This window comes from Garra rufa, chromosome 18, assembly GCF_049309525.1.
Source record: "Garra rufa chromosome 18, GarRuf1.0, whole genome shotgun sequence".
NCBI lineage: Eukaryota > Metazoa > Chordata > Actinopteri > Cypriniformes > Cyprinidae > Garra > Garra rufa.
Genome location: NC_133378.1, coordinates 41263977 through 41288444, shown reverse-complemented (window position 1 = coordinate 41288444; position 24468 = coordinate 41263977). Strand labels below are relative to the sequence as shown.

Genomic DNA, 24468 nt, shown 5'->3' with positions numbered 1-24468 from the left:
AAAGGGATATATTACATAACATTAATATCTATCTATCTATCTATCTATCTATCTATCTATCTATCTATCTATCTATCTATCTATCTATCTATCTATCTATCTATCTTCAAAGTCAATAAATATCAAGATTTTAAAAGTACATTTTTCAAGTAATTAAATTAATGTTTTTACTTCACATTATTATTATTATTATTTTTAATAATTATTATTTTTCAATTTCAGTTAATTAGCAGATGGTTTAAAACTAATTTTCACCGATTTTCTGTCTTTTTTTGTTATTGTTATTTTTGTTATAATTTTACATTTATTACATGATTTTCTTTTAAATCACGTTTATTTATTATTAATATTTATTAAATTAATTGTTTTTTTATTATTATATTACTACTACTACCTAATTACAATTTTTTTTTACGTTCACATTATTATTATTAATATTATTTTATTTCCTTTTCACTTAATTAACAGTTGGTTTAACTAGTTTTACAGACTTGCTATTTCTGACTGTCTTTTTTATTATTTTGTTTTATTTGTTATAATTGTACATTATATTAGTATATTATTGTTTATTAATATTATTAGTTATTATTATTACTACTACTTTTACCTAATTAAAAAATATGTTTTTACATTCAATTATTATTATCATTATTAATAATAATAATGTGGATGTAAACAAAAAAATGTGTGTGTGTGTGTGTATGTATATATATATATATATATATATATATATATATAATCAGCATATTGAATGATTTCTGAAGGATCATGTGACACTGAAGACTGAAGTAATGATGCTGAAAAGTTGATCTTTAATCACAGGAATAAATTTAATTTCAAAACATTCAAATAGAAAGCAGTTATTTTAAATAGTAAAAATATTTCACATTTTTACATATTATAAGTATTAAAAACAATTCATAAAATTGTATATAGATTACTCCAAAGTTCATTTTTAAAGATGATGACATTTTGTCATGTCAAAATATGTGAGAGACTAAAATAGAGTTTTATTCAGTGATCATATTTAGACCCCTGTGCCAAAATATACAGACAAGTGTTTGCTGCATTTGTTTTTAACTCATCTTTCCCTTTAAATGCGGCTGCTTTAAGCGCGTTTGCGGTCTCATGATGTGACATCACGGCGCAGCTGAGAGCAATGAAGCACAATTGAGTTTAGTCCGCCAGTCTAAACGCAACGACAACCGCAAACCCCGTCTTTTTGGGCTTCTCACGGGCCGGTAGCGCGCATATTAAACATATGTGTGTTGGCGCGCTCACATTTACACTCGGACGCGTGTACGAAGCGACTGAAGCGTTTAAGTGCACTTGTCTTGAGTTTGTGCTTCAGTCGTTCGCGTCTGCTCTTTCATAACGGTTGTTTCAGAGGTCGGTCCGCGGTAAAGTGCGTCATGATCACCTCAACCCCGATGGAGAGCCGCGCCTCCACTGTGCGCTCCTCCAGGCGGAGCGGCGCGTCCCCGTCCGGCGTCAGCCCCACGCGCCTCACGCGGCTGCAGGAGAAGGAGGACCTGCGGCACCTCAACGACCGTTTGGCCAACTACATCGAGCGAGTCCGACAGCTGGAGAATGACAAGTCATCCATGCAGCTCCTGCTGGAGGAGAAAGAGGAGATCGCCGTTAGGGAGGTCGGGAACGTGCGCCGCCTGTACGAGACGGAGCTCGCGGACGCGCGCAAAACTCTGGACGCCACCGCGAACGAGCGCGCCAGACTTCAGATCGAGTTGACGCAGCTGCAGGAGGACCACCGCAAACTCACTGCCAGGTTAAAAGACTATTATTGTTTCTATAATCACTTATTAATGTATTTAAAACACAATTATAAATGTGTGAGTAAGTTTGTGATCCAGAAAGTTGCTTTTAACAACGGTCGTTGTCTTCTGGGCCCGGTTTTTCAAAAGGTTTAATCCGGATAAAATTGATCCGGATTTAGTAATCCTTTTTTTTTGCGATCCGTGATCAAGTAATCCATCTTACTTTTGAGCCAGTTTTTCAAAGCAACATCGGATTGGATCAATCTGATCCGGATAGGAACTTTTCAGGATCACCAAATCTGGATAACCAGTGCTCAAATAGGATAGGAAATAACAATGTAGAATTATAGATATGTAAAGAGCAACAAGTAGAATAGCCAGTGTGGGGTCAATATAAGTTTATTTTTATTTGAAATGAAAACACACATTTAAAAAAAAAAAAAGAAAAACCCCACCCCATCCTCTTCCAGCAGTCCCCTAATCTGAGACCTACAACACAAACACTGTACATTGAGGATATTTATAACAAGTTTCAAATATAGATGTATTGAATAAAAAACTTTGACTTAATGTCAAATACTCCACAATAATTTCAGACTTCCTCATCTGATGTGGAGAGACCAGCTTGTCTGAGCGTAGCCTTTAGGAGGCGGAAATTTTTTTTTTTTCGATTGTGATGAATATATATCAATTAGTGACAGAATAAAATTTATTGTTTTTGGTCAATTTTGACAGCTGTTTGGTGGATTATTTTATGAGACCAAACTCTTTCTACTTTGCTGTAGGCCTATACTGAAAGGCTGAATACGTTAAAGCCTACCTAATCACTGTAGCCTGATGGATGAACAAATAAAATTAAAACCTTATGAATAAATAGGATATCTTGTAAGATACTGCATGATCCAAAGATAGTATTATTTGATACATTTAAGTTTATTACATTTTGGGCATGAAATCCACGCTGAATCCACCCTTCTGATGGGATCAGTTTAATCCAGATTTTTTGGATCAAAGTGATCCAAATCCTACAAAAAAGTTCTGAAAAACCCAAACTAAAGGTTTGATCCGGATCAAAACCAAGATTGGATTACGTGATCTAATCCGATTATGTAATCTGTTTTTTCTTTTGAAAAACCCATTTTCAAGATTTGATCCAATCCGTTATCCAAAATCCTTGTGGATTACTTTTGAAAAACTGGGCCCTGGTAATCTGTGTGAGGCCTCAGGATATTTACACCTGATCAGCAGTTGGTCTAAAACCAGTTTAAACTTGACTTTATTATTATTATTATTATTATTATTATTATTATTTTATTTCACTTAGTTAGCAGTTGGTTTGAAACTTTAAGATTGATTTATTGCATGATATAAGGATATTTTTGTTTTACTACTGTTTGTTTTATTAATATTTATTGTTGTTGTTGTTGTTATTACTACTATTACCTATTTAAAATATATTTTTTTTTACATTCACAGTATTATTATTATTATTATTATTATTATTAATTAGCCTGACAAGCCAGACTAGATTCTAGGCTAATTATTAATAATATCAATAATAATATTTTTCAATTTCACTTAATTAGCAGTTGGTTTAAAACTAGTTTTCACAGATTTTCTATTTTGGACTGTCTTTATTATTTTGTTATTGTTCTTGTTATAATTTTACGTTCATTACATGAGAGGTTTTTTTTATTTACTCATTATTAATATTTTTTATCACATTCATAGTTTTTATTATTATTATTATTATTATAACTACTACTACTAATTTTACCTAATTACAATGATTTCTTCTTCTTATTCTTATTCTTATTCTTCTTATTCTTCTTCTTATTATTATTATTATATTTTATTACATTTTTATTAAAACTAGTTTTTACAGACTTGCTATTTTTGACTGTCTCTTTTATTTTATTGTTCTTTTTGTTATAATTTTACATTTATTAGATTATATAAGATTTGTTTAGTTATTGTTAATATTAATGTTTATTATTATTATTATTATTATTATTATTATTATTATTATTATTAGGGCCCGAGCCCAAAAGGGCGAAGGCCCTATTGTTCTTCTAAGGATTCTTATTTTTTTTTTTTTTTTTTTTTTTTTTGTTAACCTTCCGGGCACTTAAGGGGGTCTTAACATACTCAAAAACTCTTGAAAATTTGCACACATGTCGGAATCTGCGGCCATCAGGACGCCACAGAGGCTGGTACCGGGGCGTGGCAAGGGGACTCTACAGCGCCCCCTGGAATTTTGAGGGCCATATAGCACACATACTTGAACGTACACATATGAAACTCGGTACACATATAGAACTCATTGAGCTGAACAACTTTTGTACTCTGTGTCATTTTCTCAATGCAACAGGAAGTGAGATATTTAGGGCTGTATAAAAAGCGCATGCTCTGGAATTTAACGTACTCCTCCCAGGAATTCCATTGGATTGTCACCAAACTCGGTCAGCATGATCTCAAGACATTGGGGACGCTAAATTGCGAGGGGATTTTTGATATCTCGAACGGTTTGGCCATGGCAAGGCGACAAAGTTATGGCGAGAAATGAGAAACAGGAAGTGTCTAATAACTGTTGCACACATTGCCTGATTCTGATGAAACTTCACCAGATTGTTCGTTGTATGATGCCGATTCCATAAAGGTGACTATTATGAGTCAAAGTTATAGCGCCACCAACTGGCAGCAGGAAGCGTGTCATTTTCAAAATGCTTTGAAATCAGCCTCTTAATTTTACTTGATTTTCTTTAAACTTCATTAAAATCATGTCAAAACACGGCCGATAAGAATATGTAAAGGGGTCGATGATAAATCAAATGCTGTTGCCATGGCAACGTCTCAAACTTTAAAATTAGATTCCTGTCTTTTCGAGGCAGTTAACATGCTTAGAATTTCATGAAACTCAACACACACATCAATATTAATGATAGTTAGACACTGGCAAAAGATCATAAATGGGCGTGGAGCAGGCACTCTATAGCGCCATCTTTTGACAAAAGTTGGGGGGTTAGTTTTTCCTACAGTCACCAAACTCTGTACATATATTGTTTTCATCAATCTGGACAACTTTCTAAATTAAACTAATTAGCTAACACCAACAGGAAGCCGGCTATTTTGATTTGAATGTGGATTTTTGGAAAAATCAGGCTGTAAACAAATTTATACTCCTCCTAAGAAGAACAAGCTGTTCACACCAAACTTTTTTAACATGGAGAGAAGATTCTGAAGATGTTAAATTGCGAGCGGTTTTGGGATATCTTGAACGGTGTTGACGTGGTGATTTTTTAAAGATGTATAACCGTCATTTTCTATATCTTTAAAGTGCAGCATCTTAACTATTTAAAACTTTTTTCACACAGAGATCTTATCATTCTGAGCAAGTGCTGTAAATATCAATTTAATTCAAGCTTCTACGAATTAAAGAAAATTAAAAAAAGAAATCAGAAGCCTGCTGTCACTCTGCCTTGAGTGTCTGTGTTCAGTCACCATTGAGTGACTACCATTGAGTGACTGAAGAGAGACTGAAGGGGGAGGGGTGAAAGGGAGAGAGGGAGAGAGAGTAGAACATGCTGTCTTGCTAAAGACCATCTTTGAGGAAAAAATGCACATTGATGTTACATAAATATGTTTGATCTTTGAGAGTCTGATATTTTGAGAAAATATAAAGGGTCACTAAGTCTTTCATTGTTTGTATTTTGCAGTTGTTGTTTTTTTATTTATTTTTTACTGAACTGTACCATGAACATGTCCTATTCAGTCACATAGCAAAAGATTAAGAAAAATACAACTTTTTAGCATGAGCGGTTTATCTTCATTGATAGACATTTATTTTCATAGTGTTATTTATTGAATATAACATTTTAATTAACAGTTTCAAGACAAACTTTGTCAACAAAACAAACTTTGCTGTTATCTGTTCAAAACATCTGAAAATTTTACCATTTTAAGATCAGTTATATATATATCGCCCCATTACAATACTCAACTTGATTTTTAAAGATATTTTGAAAGAAAGAAGCGTTTATAGAGCACTTTGTGTATTGCTGTACACCCACATGAACTGTGTTCATGTTCATGTTAATTCACAGTTCATAAACTAATGTTAAAATATACTATTACCATTAAACAATATATGAATACTTTTTTTAGCTTAATATTAATTAACATTAATAAATACTATTTAATTATTGTTCATGTTAACTAATATAGTTAATGTTAACAAATGAAACTGGTTGGTAATTTTATATATTGTGTGTATGTGTCTGTGTGTTGATTTTAAAGTTTAACCCTTTCAATTTAGTAAACTTTAAATCCAACTGACTGAGGGTTACTGTGAATGCATGTGCCAACTGGGCACCGTTTTCCTAATTGATTCTTTCTTAGTTATGTAGCACTTAAAAGTGATGTCTTATAACAGGAGTCACCTGCAAAGCAATATCCACACACAAATTGTACAGATAGGTAACGATGACATTTAAGCAGAAGTGGTGGACGTAAAGCAAGCAATAATAACATTTTGTTATCATCATCCTCAGAATATAGGGAAAATGTTCCCTATATTGTGAACGGCTTTGGGATATCTTGAACGGTGTTGATGTGGTGATTTGTTGGAGACACTCTATAGCGCCACCTTTTGACAAAAGTTGGAGGGTTAGTTGTAGCTACAGACATCAAACTTGGTCGGTATATTGGTCTCATCAAGCCAGACAACTTTCTTATTTACACCCATTAGCTACGACCAACAGGAAATCAGCTATTTTGATTTGAATGTGGATTTTTGGAAAAATATAGCTGTGAATAAATTCATATCACTCATAGCAGAATCAGACAGTGCACACCAAACTTTGTCAACGTGATGCCAAGATACTGAAGATGTTAAATTGTGAACGGCTTTGGGATATCTTGAATGGTGTTGATGTGGTGATTTATGAAAGTAACAGTAAAAAAGATGAAGAGTTATTTCCATATATCTTTAAATTGCATTATTCTAACTCATCAAAACTTTTTACATATAAAGAACAAGAAATTCTTAGGAAATACGTGTAGTTTCAAAATGTTATCATGCTCAGAGGCCCCAAAAACATTAAAAGTGTCACATAAATTTGTCAGATTAAAGCTCTAGTACCAGGGATGAACACTAGAGGTCCTCATAAGATAAGGAATCGTTTGACCTCTAATGCTATTTAGCTCATTCTCAGTGTATAAGAATGAAAATAATCCATAGAATCAGTTGATATATACCGTACTGTCAATGTACTTTTACATAATTATTTTTTATAGGTGCTTAAAGAGCATTAAAATCTTTTTTTAATCTTTTAAGGAAAAATTATATGATTTATATACATATATACACTCTCACTGATAGAATAAAAAATCTTATAGGTATGACACTATACTGCTCAGTTCACTTAATTAGAATGAGAAACAAATACATCAACTAAGTTAATATGTATTTATTTTTAATATATTTGTTTATAATTATTTCACAGATGCTTATAGATCATTAAAATAATATTTAAAAATGGTTGTAGATCATAAAACATGGTAACTATTTAAAATAGGGTCTCTTTTGTTAACAATGGTTAATGAACTAACAAACACGAACGAACAACGAACAATATATTTGTACTAGATTTTCTTCAAACTTCATCAGAATAATGTAAAAACACGGCCGACGAGAGTCTGTAAAGGCGTCCCTGATGCATCAAATGCTGTTGCCATGGCAAATAAATAAAAATACAAAATACATTCAAATATTTGTTTCCTGTGTTTTTAAGGCAGATAGTGTGCTTAGAATTTCATTTTCCATTTTCAATTTTCAATGATTTATTATATATTTAAAGTGCAGCATCCTAACTCTTTGAATCTTTTTTCATACAAATAACTATTCATTCTGATCAAACACAGTTCATTTCATAATTATACAAAACTCCACGAATGAAAGAAAATTAAAAAACATATCTGATCTCACTCTGCTCTGCACTCTATGTGTGTGTTTGTGTGGTAAGTGGCTGAGTGTAAGGAGGGGGGATGGGTGGTAAGAGAAAGAGTCAGAGAGGAGGAGAGACAGTTAGGGTTAGTCCAAAGGGTTACTGTGAATGCATGTGCCAACTGGGCACCGTTTTCCTGATGCTATCGGGATGGCGACTGCACAGACGGCGAGGGCCCGGTCATCGCTGCTTGCAGCTTTAATTATTATTTATTTTTCCACTACTTTTACCTAATAACAAGTTTTTTTTTACATTTATTATTATTATTATTATTATTATTATATTTCATTTTCACTTAATTAGCAGTTGGTTTTAAACTAGTTTTTATATTCAAGTATTTTATTAGTAGTAGTAGTAGTATTGGTACTACTTTTATCTAATTACAAGTTTTGTTTTTTATTTATTTTTTAAATTCACATTATTATTATTATTATTCAATATTATTGAATAAGTCAGTTTTTAACTTTTTACAGACTTTTTTTACTGTCTATTATTTTGTTGTTATTGATTTTGTTACAATTTAACATTTATTGCCTGATATAAGGATATTATTTTAGTTTTTATTAATATTTATATTAATTTTATCTATTATTACTACTACTACTTTTACCTAATTACAAGGTTTTATTTATTTATTTATTTTTACATTCACATTATTTATGTGTAAACATTTGTTTTGTTTTAATCAAAAGTTTACAAAAGAGAACTGTGATTCACCTTAAGGAGAAATCAACACAAAAAAGTGAAACGATATTTATTTAGAATTATAATAATAATAATTATTATTATTTACTGATCTACACACTTTTTACTTATTGTCTGATGATTCATGATAAAATTCAAGATGTACTGATATCTCAAACAAGATATATTATATGAATGTAATATTTGTGTGTCAGGAATAATAAGAAGGAGAGTGAGCTGACCACGGCTGTGGGACACTGGAGGAATCTCGAAGCGGCTCTGAACTCTAAAGAAGCTGATTATGCCAATTTACTGGCCACCAACCGCAGGCTGGAGAATGACATTTCTGACCTCAAGAGTCAAGTGGCCAATGTGAGTCCAAAACAAACACAAAACGGAAAATGTTTTAAGGTTTATTGCATCACTGCTAGTCAATGATTTAGACCTGTATCAGTAATCATGGGTCACATGACTTCAGTTAGTCTGTATACCGTTTTCGTACCATTGTGATATTATTATAATTATTATAAATATTTTCTTATTTTTTTTTAATCATTTTAATATTTGTCTTTTTCATATTTTTCAATTTAACTATAGTAATTTTCAGTTTTTGTCTTTTAAAAAATATTTATATAAAGTTTTATTTTGGTTTTAATCAATTTCTCTCTTCTTTTTTTTTTAAGCATAACTTGTACTAAAAAGTTTTCTTGGAAAATATTTTGTATTATCTTGTTATTGGTCTTTTTGTTATAATTTTACATTTATTAAATAAGAGATCTTCGTTTATTTATTATTAACATTAATATTTATTACATATTTTATTATTATTATTTTATTACATCTACTACTTTTACCTAATTACAATTATTAATAAATAAATATTATTTAATTTCACTTTCAGTTAATTAGCAGTTGGTTTAAAACTAGTTTTTACAGGCTTGCTATTTTTGACCCTTTTTTTGTTATTGTTCTTCATTATTTTACATTTCTTACGTGGTATAATTATTTGGTAGTTGGTTATAAACTAGTTTTCTTGCGAACTAGCTAAAATAAAAAAAATAACCAAAAAAAAGTCTTTTAATTTTAACTTTTGTTTTAGTCATTTTGTGTGTTTTTGTCTCTTTATTATATATTTTATGTTAGCTTCAGTTTATTTTAGTACATCCAGTTACACTGTGTGAACATGAAAAATGCTGATTTGGCACCTAGCTAAAATATAATATTTTATTTCAGTAGTAATAGGGCTTTTTTATTTTAGTTTGTTAGAGATAACTCTGAGTAGAATTTTTCAGGTTTCATTGATGAATAAATTCAGAAGATCAGCATTTCTCTGGGAAAAAAAATTCTAGAAATTCATACTTTTATTGGCTGCTTTAAATTGATCAGAAGTGATGTTTAAGACATTTCTAATGTTACAAAAAAATTTTTATTTCAGATAAATGCTGATGTTTGGATCTAAAATGGCTCAACTGCTTTAAATATTGATGATAATAATAAAAAAATAGCTTGAGCAGAAAATCAGCAATTAATGATTTCTGAAGATCATGTGACACAAGACTGGAGTAATGATGCTGAAAATTCAGCTTTGAAATCACCGGAATAAATTACAGTTTAAAATGTATTCAAATAGAAAACCGTTATTTGAAATGGCAAAAATATTTCATAATTTTACTGTTTTTGCTGTAGTTTAGATCAAATAAATGCAGGCTTGGTGAGCAGAAGAGATTTCTTTAAAAAGCATTAATAAAAGCGACTTTTTCTAAAAGTTCTTAATAATGTGCAGTAATTTTCAAACATTTAACCCAATGAAATAAAGCAAGTAAACTCTTGTTCTTCCTTACAGCTGGAAGCGGCGCTGCAGAACGTCAAAACCCAGCTGAACTCGGAGATGCTGCGGCGCGTGGATGCCGAAAACCAGCTTCAGACGCTTCAGGAGCAGCTGGACTTTCAGAGGCATCTCAGTGAACAGGTTTCTGTTGTGTTGGAGTTAAGGATGTTTGGTCAGACAGGGTTTTTTAGCACAGACAGGACTTTGTGTTTGCTCTGACTTGCAGGAGGTGCGTGAGATGCGCAGTCGTCACGAGAGCCGGCTGATGGAGCTGGACAGCGGCAGACAGAAGGAGTTCGAGGGCAAACTAGCTGAAGCCATGAAGCAGCTCAGAGAAGAACACGAAGCTCAGATCCAGCAGTACAAAGACGAGCTGGAGAAAACCTTCGCTGCTAAGGTACAACCGTCTGCCTTTGTTCTTACCACAAAGGTTTGTTCAGAAGCACCCATTATTTTTCTATTTGTAATATTTAAAGAAAATCCAACTGGGTTGTATATATTTATTCATTTGTAATTTTATTGTGTATACAATTTTAGCCAATACAAAAAATGAACGTTAATATCTATTATTATTTTTACTATTATTATTATAAAATGTATATTTTATATTCTTATAGATTTAAAAAAAAATCATTATTTTAAATATACAGTACAGACCAAAAGTTTGGACACGTTCTCATTCAGGTGTTTCCAAACTTTTGGTCTGTACTGTAAATTGCTATTAAATTGCATATGTAAATATGATTTTTTTTTTATATATATATATATATATAAAATATTATTTGAAAAGTTATTGTAGAAGAATTTATTATTATTATAATTAAATATATATTTATATTAATATTAGTAATATAAACCTTAATAATATAATAAATATTATTATAGCCAATAAAAAAAAAAATTTTATATCTAATATTTTTACTATTATTATTATAAAATGTATATTTTATATTCTTGCAGATTTTAAAAAAACATTATTTTAAATATACAGTACAGACCAAAAGTTTGGACACACGTTCTCATTCAGGTGTTTCCAAACTTTTGGTCTGTACTGTAAATTGCTATTAAATTGCATATGTAAATATGATTTTTTTTTAAATATATATAAATATTATTTGAGAAGTTATTGTAGAAGAATTTATTATTATAATTAAATATATATTTATATTAATATTAGTAATATAAACCTTAATAATATAATAAATATTATTATAGCCAATAAAAAAATTTTTTTTATATCTAATATTTTTACTATTATTATTATAAAATGTATATTTTATATTCTTACAGATTTTAAAAAATCATTATTTTAAATATACAGTACAGACCAAAAGTTTGGACACACCTTCTCATTCAGGTGTTTCCAAACTTTTGGTCTGTACTGTAAATTGCTATTAAATTGCATATGTAAATATGATTTTTTTTAAATTATATATATATATAAAATATTATTTGAAAAGTTATTGTAGAAGAATTTATTATTATAATTAAATATATATTTATATTAGTAATATAAACCGTAATAATATAATAAATATTATTATAGCCAATAAAAAAATAATTTTTATATCTAATATTTTTACTATTATTATTATAAAATGTATATTTTATATTCTTGCAGATTTTAAAAAATCATTATTTTAAATATACAGTACAGACCAAAAGTTTGGACACACCTTCTCATTCAGGTGTTTCCAAACTTGATGAATTCAACTGAAAAAAAACTTGTGAAAAAATATCTTTCAGGTGGTCAAATAGCAAATAGTGGAGCTCTGCAGCCACCTACTGGTAAAAGTTATTTGTAGTTGTTTTTTTTTACTTTTAAAACTGGATTTTCCAAAAGATGGGCAAAAATCTTACACTAAACCATGTGATCCATGTTATCCCCATGAATTAAAGTTAGAAATGTGGGTCTTTTATAAAGTGAATTTTACATAAAGCAGTTTTTGTATAAAAACCCATTTAAAATATTTATTTATTAATTTATATATATATTTTAAAAAAATCACTAACCAACTGAAAACTGCACAAATGTAGAGTGAAAACTTTAATAAACAGAAATATACAGTACAGACCAAAAGTTTGGACACACCTTCTCATTCATTTGAAAGAGAAGGTGTGTCCAAACTTTTGGTCTGTAAGTTATTGTAGAAGAATTTATTATTATAATTAAATATATATTTATATTAATATTAGTAATATAAACCGTAATAATATAATAAATATTATTATAGCCAATAAAATAATTTTTATATCTAATATTTTTACTATTATTATTATAAAATTAAATATGTATTTTGTCTTACACATTTTATAAAAAATACTATTTTAAATATATAAATTACTATTAAATTGCAATGTAAATGTGATTTTTTTTTTTTTTATATATAAAATATAATTTGAAAAGTTATTGTGAAATCAAATGTATATTGTATTATTAGAAAAATTGTTTATGCACAGAATTTATTAAATGTATAATAATATTAGTTAAAAAAATAATAAATTATTTTATTTGCATTATAAAAATGTGTATATATTGTATATTTTAATATTTATTCATTTTATTTATTATGATTTTTTCATTAACATTATAAAATGTATATATTAATGTAAGTTGTGTTATTAATAACATTTTATGATGATGATGATTATTATTATAAAGTTAAATATATATTTTATATTATATATTTGAAATATCAATTATTACTATTAAATGTTTGCATATGTGTAAATATGATTTTTATTATATCTCATTTATTTATTCATTTTATTTATGATTGTTTTCATTATTAGCATTATAAAATGTATATTACATTTTTGATATTATAATAGTCAAATGTTTTATATTCTTACTATTATTATGAAAAATATTATATTTTACTATTATGTTTTAATTTTCATCTATTTTATATATGATTGTTTTTATTAACATTATAAAATGTATTACATTTAAAAAGTATAAGAAGAAATGTTTTTGCATAGAATTTATAATTTACTGTTATTAATATAAATATAACTATTTATATTAATGTATTTTATTTGCATTTTAAAAATTAATATTTTCATGTAAATATTATTTATTTATTCTTTATGATTTTCATTATTATAAGCATTGTAAAATTTATATTAATACATTTAAAAATATTTATTATTATTATTATTATTATTATTATTATTATTGTAGAAACATTTTTGATAATAATAATAATTATTATATTATTTAATTATTTTTTATTTAAGTCATAATATAGTTTTGCATTACCATCTCTTTTCCCCTTCACTTGTAAAACAGACTTTCAGTCTGGCAATACATTTCTTTCTTGCTTTTTATCCAGCTGGTCAGTGTTCATGTGTGACCATTGCAAAACAGACTGTGAGCACAGGACATTAAACTGAGCGCAGATACAAAAACAGGCTTTGCTGCCTTCCTTGGCAGACTAGAAAAGACAAGCAGCCCAAAATCTCTTTAAATATTTTCCTCCGTTTCCTCCAAATACTGGAGCTTTAACAGCGGATGTTAGTATTCAGGTATGAGACTATAAACCACATGCTCGGCAAATTCCCCTTCTCTTCAGATATAGAAACTCACTTGGAAAGTGCATTTAACGCTTAGCTCTTTGCAGGTTTATGAGATTTCTGATGGATTTTGTATTAGAGCTGCAGTGCACAAAATCAAGCGTTTCAGGTGAATGGGGTAAAAAAGTCAACTAATAGTTATGACCTTACTTACCCACTTATTTGATTACATTGATAATTGCAAACATTTTTTGTATTACAAATTTTCTAAAGTCTTAGGTTTAAATATGCAAATGAGGCATTCTTTAATGAAATGTGTGCTTATTTGCATACATTTCTAGTACAGATATCTAAACACTGAATGAAGTCCCTTTCAAAAATGCTCATTTATTTATTTTAATTTTTTTACACATAGTTATATATAGTCAAATGTTTTTACAGAGGGGATTTTGAGTATCTCCTTTTATCACTCCATAATTCAAAAATACTTAGAACAGACAGAAACAATGTATTTTGTTGTTGTTGTTTTTTTTTTTGTTTGTTGTTTTTTTGTTTTTTTACCATTTTTTCATATTATATATGAACACATCCCTCTGTAGAACCTTCAGGATAGAGTCAAGAATGAAAATGTAAAGTTTGGTGTGTGTAAGTGCTACTGAAGTGGAGATTTATGACTCGGTGTAGGAGAAAAAAACTCATTTTAAGAAAACGACCTTTAAAAATATGCATTGAAATTGAAATCTATTGACACAAATAGATAAAGTGCTTGTAATAAATTGTTACATCTTTGAGTAAGACTATCAAAATACACACACGCACTATATAAATATCTAATTTTTTTATTTATTTTCCCACATATATATATATATTTTTTTTTTTTTTTTTTTTTTTTTTACAAATTTTAGTTTTTAGGAAATAAAATTTGGAGAGAACTGTTACAGGTTTGAGTCAGTTTGACTAAAACGGTTCATAATTTCTAAAAAAAAAAAAAAAAAATTTTTAAATAGGTTTTTTTTTTTTGTATGGGACAGAAATTGCATCAAAATACAGTTAATTTTTTCCAGATTTGAAAAGTAATTTTGTAAGATCTAACCATTTAAACCAATTTCGCTTTCGGCTCAGTCTTGATCCAGCAGTGAATTGTGGCTTCGCAGTTAGATTTGAACTCTATAAAATACATTTCGCCTATTTCTCACAGATGTTTAGAAATAAATTTTATTGCTAAATGGACAAAAGACACTATAAACAGACAAGATGTCATTACAAATTAACATAATAAAATACAAACGTAACATTCAAAAGTTGACCATTTTTGCATGTTCAAGTTACTGGTCAGATACAATGTGGTTTTAGTTGGAAAAAGTGTAGTTATGACTGTTTTATCAGCTCTTGTTTCACGGGTCAAAAATGACCCGGAATGCAGTTTACAGTTCAATGCAATTTTAAGAGTCAAAGACAGTTTTCCAGCAGTCAGATGTGCTTGTGTATTTATCCGTGTGTCTCTCAGAGTGAGGTAGTCTGCAGTTTCTCTCAGCTGAGGTGCAGGAAAACTGTAGTTCAGGGATTTGAGCGTCAGGAAGTGGCCGCTGCGACCTGGACGCACAGGAAGCACTTGAGTCCGTCACATCTGTCTGTCATGGTACCTCAGTAATGTGTCAGTCATTTCACAGAACACACTCTCTTCCATATCCTCAGTGCTTTGCGTTGATCTCTTGCAGTTGGAGAACGCCAAGCAGGCGGCGGTGAAGAACAGCGACTTCGCTTCGTCGACGAGAGAAGAGCTGGCGGGAACCAAACTCAGACTGGAGTCTCAGTCCTTACAGATCAACAACCTGCAGAAACAGGTGATGATATAAACGGCTGTAAAATGCTCAGAGAATTAAAAAAATTGTAGGTTTTTTTAGTTCAGATGTCATTTTAAGCTCGTCATTCATTCATTTTCATGAAATGACTCCTTTTTTTTCCCCAGGAAGGATATTAAATAGATAAATAGTGACAGTAAAGGCATTTATATCATTTGTTCATAAAAAGAAATAGCACATTTTAAATAGATTTTTTGTATTTTATGTAAACTGCAAAAGACTGGATGCTTTTTTTTTTGTTTATAAGAAATGTATACTTTTATTCATTAAGGATGCGTTTAATTCTTTATAAACATTTATTTAATTTGTTAATGAAAAATAGCAAATGTTGATATTTTGACTACCATTTAAACGTTCAGGCTCAAGGTGTTTTCTTTTAATGATTAAAAAGTGCTAAAGGTAAGGCATTAATATCATTTGTTCATGAAAAATAGTTGATGTTTTAAATTATTTCTATATTTTTATGTATAACAACAAAAGTTGACTCGGTAAATTATTATTATTTTTGTAAAGAAATTAATAATTTTATTCAGGAAGGATGCATTAAATTTTTACATGAAAAATAGTAAATGTTGATATTTTGAGGTAATATAAATATATATACAAATAATTAAATGTAAATAAAACATATATATATAAGTTAAGGCATTTTTATAATTTTTTTTTATGAAAAATAGTTAATGTTACTTTGTTTTAAATTATTGCAATATTTTTATTATGTGTAACAAAAGTTTTGACTCAGTAAATTAATACATTTTAAATTTTATTCAGTAAGGATGCATTAAATTTGTACATGAAAAATAGTAAATGTTGATATTTTGAGGTAATTATATATATATATATATATATATATATATATATATATACAAATAATTAAATGTAAATAAAACGTGTGTGTATATATAAGTTAAGGCATTTTTATAATTATATGAAAAATAGTTAATGTTACTTTGTTTTAAATTATTGCAATATTTTTATTATGTGTAACAAAAGTTGACTCAATTAATACATTTTAAATTTTATTCAGTAAGGATGCATTAAATTTGTTCATGAAAAATAGTAAATATTAGTTTTTATTTTCAGTTAATTATATATATGACAGTAAAGGCAATTATATTATTTGTTCATGAAAAATTGTTAATGTTAGTTGATATCTAAAATAATTTTATGCATAACTACTATTCAAAAGTTCAGACTCGTAAATTATTATTATTATTATTTTTAGTTTTTTTTTTTTTTTTTTTTTTTTTATTAAATAGATCTTCCATGCTAACATTCGGGCTCAGTAAGGGTTTTGCTTTTAATTGATAAAAAGTGACTGTAAAGACATTTGTTTTCGGAAAAATAGATGTTACTTTTATGGTATTTTAAATTATTCCTATATTCTTTTATTATTATTATTATGTATAGTTGGAGTAATGATGCTGAAAATGCAACTTTGATCACAGAAATTAGTTTAAAATTCGAATGATATTTCACAATTTCTGCTGTGTTTTTGATCAAATAAATGCAGCCTTCCTGAGCTGAAGAAACTCTTTCAAAAAGTTTTGAGCAGTAGTCCTAGTTAATGACTGTCTGTGTCTCAGAACTCGGCGCTGGAGGCTCGTGTTCAGGAGCTGGAGCAGATGTTGGACCGCGAGCGACAGCTCAACCAGCAGCGGCTCTCGCAGAAGGAGCAGGAGATGGCTGACATGAGGCAGCAGATGCAGGAGCAGCTGGAGGAGTACCAGAACCTGCTGGACGTCAAGCTCATGCTGGACATGGAGATCAACGCCTACCGCAAGATGCTGGAGGGAGAGGAGAAACGGTGAGCTGAGCAAGAACATTAGTTAGCCTGAACAAACAATAAGCAGTGCATTCACTGATGGTAACTGCTGTTTTTGGGTCTTTTCTGTCAGATTGAATCTGTCTCCGAGTCCCATCCAGCAGTCGTCAGTCTCTCGGACTCACGCTCAACCCGTGAGGAAACACTGGGCGAAGAAGCGCAAACACGAAGGTACGAGTTCAGGACTCTCACCCAGCTACAAACTCTCCCAGCATGCCTCTTCACGCGGAAACGTGTCCATCGACGAGATCGACCTGGACGGACGCTATATTACGCTCAAGAACAACTCCGATAAGGTACGACAATGTAGCTTTTAATTATTTAAACATTTAAATTTATTTTATTATTATTTTAATTTTGTTAAAGTTTTAGCAATTTTGTTTGTTTGTATTTTTAGTTTATAAGTTTAGTTTGTTTGATTTTAAATGTTTTACCTATATTTCATTCAGTTATAGATTCATGTCTGTATTTTTATTAATATTCAGAATTTATTTCAATTAGTTTTAGTAATAGTTTTATTTTTATGTATTTTTTAATATTTGAAAATTCTTTTTCATTTTTAAGATTTGGTGATTTTGTGTTGTGACTTTCTATTTTTTATTATAGTTTAATATTTAAATTTTTAAAATATAGTTTTCATTATGATTTCATTTTAGTTTATTAAACCTTTAGTAGTTTTGTTTTGTTTTTTTTATTTCTTGATTATGTTTTTTTTTCTATATCCATTTTATTAATATGTATCTACTTATTTGTTACAATTTCAGTGATTTGTCTTGGGTTTGATGCAACTTTTTTGCAGTTTTTATTTTAACATTTAGATTTTTTTTTCTTTATTTTTAATTAAAGATTTAGTAATTTGATATGCACCTTTTTGTGTTTTTGCTCAGATTCAGTGCAGAAGTGTTTTTATTAGTTGAAGTAATATTGTTTTTTATATATATATATATATATTTATAAAAAATATTAAAATCCTTAATTTTTAGTTAAGATTTAGTCATTTTGATATGTTGTCACAATTTTATTATAGTTTAATATTAAATTTTTATATATAATTCTCATTTTAGGTGAGTTAATCTTTTTTTTTTTTTTTTTTTTTTTTTCAGTTTTGTTTTATTTTTTTATTTTTTTTTCAGTTTTAGTTTATTAAACCTTTAGCTGTTTTGTTTTGATCACTTTTTTTAATATTGGCAAATGACAGCAGCGATTATATGCGGCTATGCATTGGAGGATATGTGTCATTCGGCATTAATCAGGTAATTTTGTCAAAAGAAATGTTCTTGATTACAAGAAAAATACAGATTGTTCTTGGTGTGATTTATTTTGTCTTTCCTTTATACAGATTTAAATAGTTTCATTTTCTAAGTACTCAAATGATGTCAGTGATTCTCCGATGTTAAATATGATCAAGAATTATTTTATTTCGATCTACAGTGTAATAAAAGTTAAGAAAAAGATTAGCCTATAGCCCTAAATATATATATAGACTTCTTCTAAAATGATCAAGAATATTAAATCAACTTAATAGGCTAGGTTAACGAATTTTCTTATACAAACATAACGAATGCACTTCAAAAGGAATTTTCATATATAAATCAGGAATCACGAATATGCCAAAATAATATTATTTTATATAGCCTATATTAATTGTATAGCTTTAATAGTTGTATCAAATGAATAAGAAAATTATAGTGCCTTGAATTTATTATGTAATGTTTAATTTTGTTCGTTTCGCTCTCTGGAAATGTAAAGAAAAATACCGTTTTTACTTGGAATCGTTTTTAATCCCTGGTTTTAAACAAGCATATACATGAAATAATTTATATATTATTGCTTGAATAAACGTTTAAAAATGGTGCTAGAAATTGTATAATTAAGGAAATTAAACAGACCTAGGCATTTGAAAAGACAGTGAAATGTGTCTAATAATTCCAAAAAGAAAGGGAAGCATTGGACATAATCAAAATATTGGAGACATTTATTAGGCATAACATTTTCTTAACAATTAAGATGCTGCATGTGTTTATCCAGTCTAATCGAAGTGTGCGTCTCTCACCGGACTTTCCCAACAAAAATCCCACCCCCTCTCAGAAAATACATAAAACTGACATTACTGAGCTACAGTATATGCGTTTAGAAGTAGCCTATTAAAATGGTACAATGGCATTGCTCAGTTCAACGTGTTGGGAAATCTGGCATTGTGTCCCGCGTCAGCGTTTATTCAACAGTTAATGACGCTCAACATTTAAAGGTAAATATTATTCAGCCAATAAAGTGTAGGTCTATGTATTTCATAGAAAAGTGTCTAGTAGCCTACTATATAAATTACAAAGGTTTAATTGGCACCGCAGGCACCCGTTCATTTTGGATCAACCCGCGCATCACTGGCTCACGTACCTCTGTAATTCGGCACAAGTCCAAGTGTTTCCATATTCCCAATGTATTTGAATGATAAACTGTTATTTATAATGTATACTAGGCTTTGTATTGTACGTGCGTATTTCGATGGAAAAAAATATTCTCTTATTATTTTGTTCCAAAAAAAACATGAAAAGGGCATATTTGGTGTAGTTTATTTAATCTAATTTAATTACAATTATTTTGAATTTTTTTCTGCTGTTTTTGTATGCCTCATTTATTAATGTAAACGAACTAGTTCGTGTAATTCGTTTGGAGTTCACTGTAATTTGTATTGTGATCGCTCACAACTTCCTTGTTATTTCCTCATAATAATAATAATAAAAAAGTAAAAAAAAATTTACATTATTTCTTTATCATTTCAACCTTTAGTTTTGTTAGTTTTAGTTTTTTTTGTCACTTAGTTTTTGTCTATAGTTTGTTTATATAGGATAAAATATTTTTATTAAAAAGTCTATATAGCTTATTAATTTGAGTTACTTTAGTTTTTTTGTTTATATTTTATATTTTGTTTTTGTTTATTAATTTCAGTTTTTTTTGTAATTTCAGCCATTTTATCTAGTGTTTTACGCAACTTTTGCATTTAAATTGTTTTTATTTAATAATACTTTATTATTATTATTATTATTATTATTATTATTACCTGTTTATTTAGTTTGTTTATTCATTCATGTTGTATTACTTTTATTCTATTTTTTTGTTTTACCTAATTCATTCATTTTTGTTTTTTATTTCTGTTTTCTTCATTTATATTATCTCTTTTTTTTGTTTTTATATTTTATTTAGTGCTGTGTATATTTATATACACACACACACACATATATGTGACCCTAGACCACAAAACCAGTAATAAGGTTAAATTTTACAAAACTGTTTATAGATGTGTATATATAATATGAAAGCTCAGTAAATAAGCTTTCTATTGATGTATGGTTTGTTAGGATAGGACAATATTTGGCCAAGATACATCTATTTGAAAATCTGGAATCTGAGGGTGCAAAAAAATCAAAATACTGAGAAAATCACCTTTAAAGTTGTTCAAATTAAGTTCTTAACAATGCATATTACTAATCAAAACTTATATTTACAGTAGGAATTTTACAAAAAATCTTCATGGAACATGATCTTTACTTAATTTCCTAATGATTTTTGGCATAAAAGAAAAATCAATAATTTTGACCCATGCAATGTATTTTTGGCTATTGCTACAAACATACCCCAGCGACTTAAGACTGGTTTTGTGGTCCAGGGTCACATATTATGTAAACAAAAACTTTTATTTTGGGTGCAATTAATCATTACCCAGCACTTATCTTATTTAAAATAATTAAAATTTTATATCATGTTTTATGCACCTTTTTGTATTTTTGCTCCGAATGAGTGCAGAAGTGTTTCTATGTCAGATTTCCATGTTAATGTGTATGTTTGGATATGATCCAGTGCATTTTCTCATTTAATCTCATTTTCTCAGATGATTGTTGAATGTCCAGATGTCTGTGGTTTCAGGATCAGTCTCTTGGCGGATGGGTGTTGAGAAAGAGTGAAGCAGAGGCTCCTGACGTCATCTTCCAGATCCCCTCGCCGTGTGTGCTGAGCGCCGGACAGACGCTGACGGTAAACATGGTGAAATCACGGTGAATGAGCTCAGGTTTGTCTATATGGCGTGAGTGAAGTCTGTCTGCGGTGTGTGTTCAGATCTGGGCCGCGGGTTCAGCGACGGAGCAGGTGCCGCGGGGGGATCTGGTTCTCATGACCCATGAGACGTGGGGCCCGTTTGGAGAGGTCCGAGTTACCCTGCTGAACCCACAGAACGAGGTGAGACGTTTGTCCTGGGAAAATGTAAAGAAATAATGGGGAGTTTCACATTGGTGATTTCCAGGGACTTTTTCTACTGTAACTCTACATTAATGCATGATAAAACATTTTTTATAACTTGAATGTGTAAGACTCATTGGTTTTGTTCGCTCCTAGTTATTTAAACGGCACAAAAACACTGTTTCATTGCTTGATCATGCAAACTAGTAGTCTTTTAATATTGTTTTATTGTTGAATTTTGTTTTGTTTTTTTTGCAATTCAATGCACTAAAAAGTTTTCACCAGATTCAACTTAACCTAAGTTCAGCAGCTGCCTTAAGTTTTTAAGTTAAATCAGCTTAAAACTACAAGTCATTTTAACTTATTACAATAAAAATTCGTTGATATAACTTACATTGATTTAACTTACAATCTTAAGGCAGCTGCTAAACTTAAGTTTAAACTGGTGAAAACTTTTTACAGTGTGGATAAAACATAATTTGTTTGGTTATTCATTCACTTATTCTATTTCTTTTTTTATTATTTTATAATTTATGTATTGTTTATTAATTTATTTTTGTTTTGTAATTTCAGCAATTTTCTCATGCATTATGCAACTTTTGCATTTAAGTTGTGATTTTTTTTTTTTTAGTTTAATAATACTTATTATTTTTATTATTATCTATTTATTTAGTTTATTCGTTTTTTTATTAAATGTATTTATTTATTTCTTTGTTTATATTTGATCTTTTTTATATTTTATTTTTAATCCATTTTATTAATATTTTTTTGTAATTTCAGCAATTTTCTTATGCTTTATGCAACTTTGATTTAAATTGTAATTTTTTATTAATAATAATAACAATACTTATTAACAATGTTTAGTTCATTCATTTTTTTACACTTTTTTATACATTTTCTGTTCTGTTTATATGTTTTTATCTCTTTTGTATATCTATTTTTTGTAATTTCAGCAATTTTATGCAAGTTTTATGCAACTTTTGCATTTAAAATGATTTTATTTAATACTCATACCTATTTAGTTTACTGTTCATTAATTTTGTATTACTTTTTATTTGTATTTATTAATTGTTCCTTTTATTTTATTTTAAATAATTTAAGCAATTTTTATATCATGTTTTCGATCTTTTTGTCATCTAAATGTTATTTTTATTTGGTAATAATGCTGTTGTTGTGTGTGTTTCTGTTTCTGATAGGAAACAGCAGAGTTTTGTCTGGTGTGTGTTCAGAGTAAAGCTGATGAGGATCTGGAGTGTGATGAAAACATCATGAGCCGCGACGTTCACACTGCGCCGACAGGTAAAACACTTTATACCACAGTAAATCATAGTCTGTGAGAGAAATCTGTCTAAATGATTCAGCAATTTTGTCACGTTTTATGCAACTTTTGCTTTTATATTGTTTTATTTAATAATACTTATCATTATTTACAACATATTTAGTTTTTTTATTATTTAATTCATTTTTGTAATTAATTTGTATTAATTTATTATATTCTGTTTTCTTTGTTTTATATTTTATCTATTTTTATTTTATTATTTATTACGTTTTATTTGGGGGTTTTTGTAATTTCAGCCATTTTATCTAATGTTTTATGCAACTTCTGCATTTTAATTGTTTTAATAAAACTATTGTTTTATTTAATACTTATTTACAATTATATTATGAAATTTAGTTTAATTCATTTTTTATTAATTTATTATTTTCTGTTTACTTTGTTTTATTTCTTTTATTAAATGTGACCTTTTTGTAATTTCAGCCATTTTATCGGTTTTTATGCAACTTGCATTTTAATTGTTTTATTTAATAATACTTATTTACAATTGTATTGTGGCATTTAGTTTATTATATAATTAATTTATGACTTATTTTTTATTTTCTGTTTTCTTTTTCTTTTGTCTATTTTTAGTTTATGAATTTATCTTTTTTTCAGTCATTTTATCTGTTTTATGCAACACATGCATTTAAATAGTTTTTATTTATTAATACTTATTTACAATTGTATTGTGACATTTAGTTTGTTTATATAATTTATTACATTTATTTTTATTAATATTATATTTTATCTATTTTGTTTGTTTTTTTTTTTTATAAAATTTTATCTTTTTGTCATTTCAGCCATTTTCTCTGTTTTATGCAACTTTTGCATTTATTTTTTATTTAATACCTATTTTACAATTGTATTATGACATTTAGTTTATTATACAATTAATTTATGACTTTATTTTGTTTTCTTTTTATTTTTTTATCTATTTTGTTTAGTTTATGAATTTATCTTTTTTTTCAGTCATTTTATCATGTTTTATGCAACACTTGCATTTAAATAGTTTTTATTTAATAATACTTATTTACAATTGTATTATGACATTTAGTTTATTATATTTATATAATAATAATACTGGTCATTTTTGGGCAAAATGTTTTCTCTGAAAAACAAAGAGCAGAAGATGAAATCTTCCTTCATGATGTTTCTTTTTTTTTTTTTTTTACCTGTGTTTTATAAAAGCCCAAAAGAAGGAAAAAGAAATGTTGTTCTCTGTCCTGAAGGGCTGGAGGTGAGATGGATTCAGTCCGTCTGTGCTTTGCTTTGGCAGTAACTGCAGCTTTGCATCTTTACTAACACGCCATCAGCACTATAAAGCATTATAACAAGCATTTGTTTTATCTGATGGGTTTGTTCAAATCTCAAACTCAACATTAACACTAAACAGGCTCCAGAGTTTTAGACTTTTGAATTTAACTT

General features: G+C 28.5%; 1 protein-coding gene across 1 annotated transcript; it reads left to right on the top strand.

Annotated features, from left to right (window-relative positions):
• The first annotated feature begins 806 nt into the window (after positions 1-806).
• Positions 807-23062, top strand: lmnl3 (lamin L3). Its single transcript, XM_073822784.1, has 10 exons — positions 807-1786; positions 8680-8836; positions 10308-10433; positions 10519-10689; positions 15527-15652; positions 17257-17477; positions 17569-17791; positions 21417-21524; positions 21606-21725; positions 22922-23062. Exons 1-10 carry the CDS (start codon positions 1413-1415, stop codon positions 23060-23062), a joined length of 1767 nt encoding a protein of 588 aa, XP_073678885.1. The 5' UTR covers positions 807-1412.
• The last annotated feature ends 1406 nt before the right edge of the window (positions 23063-24468 follow it).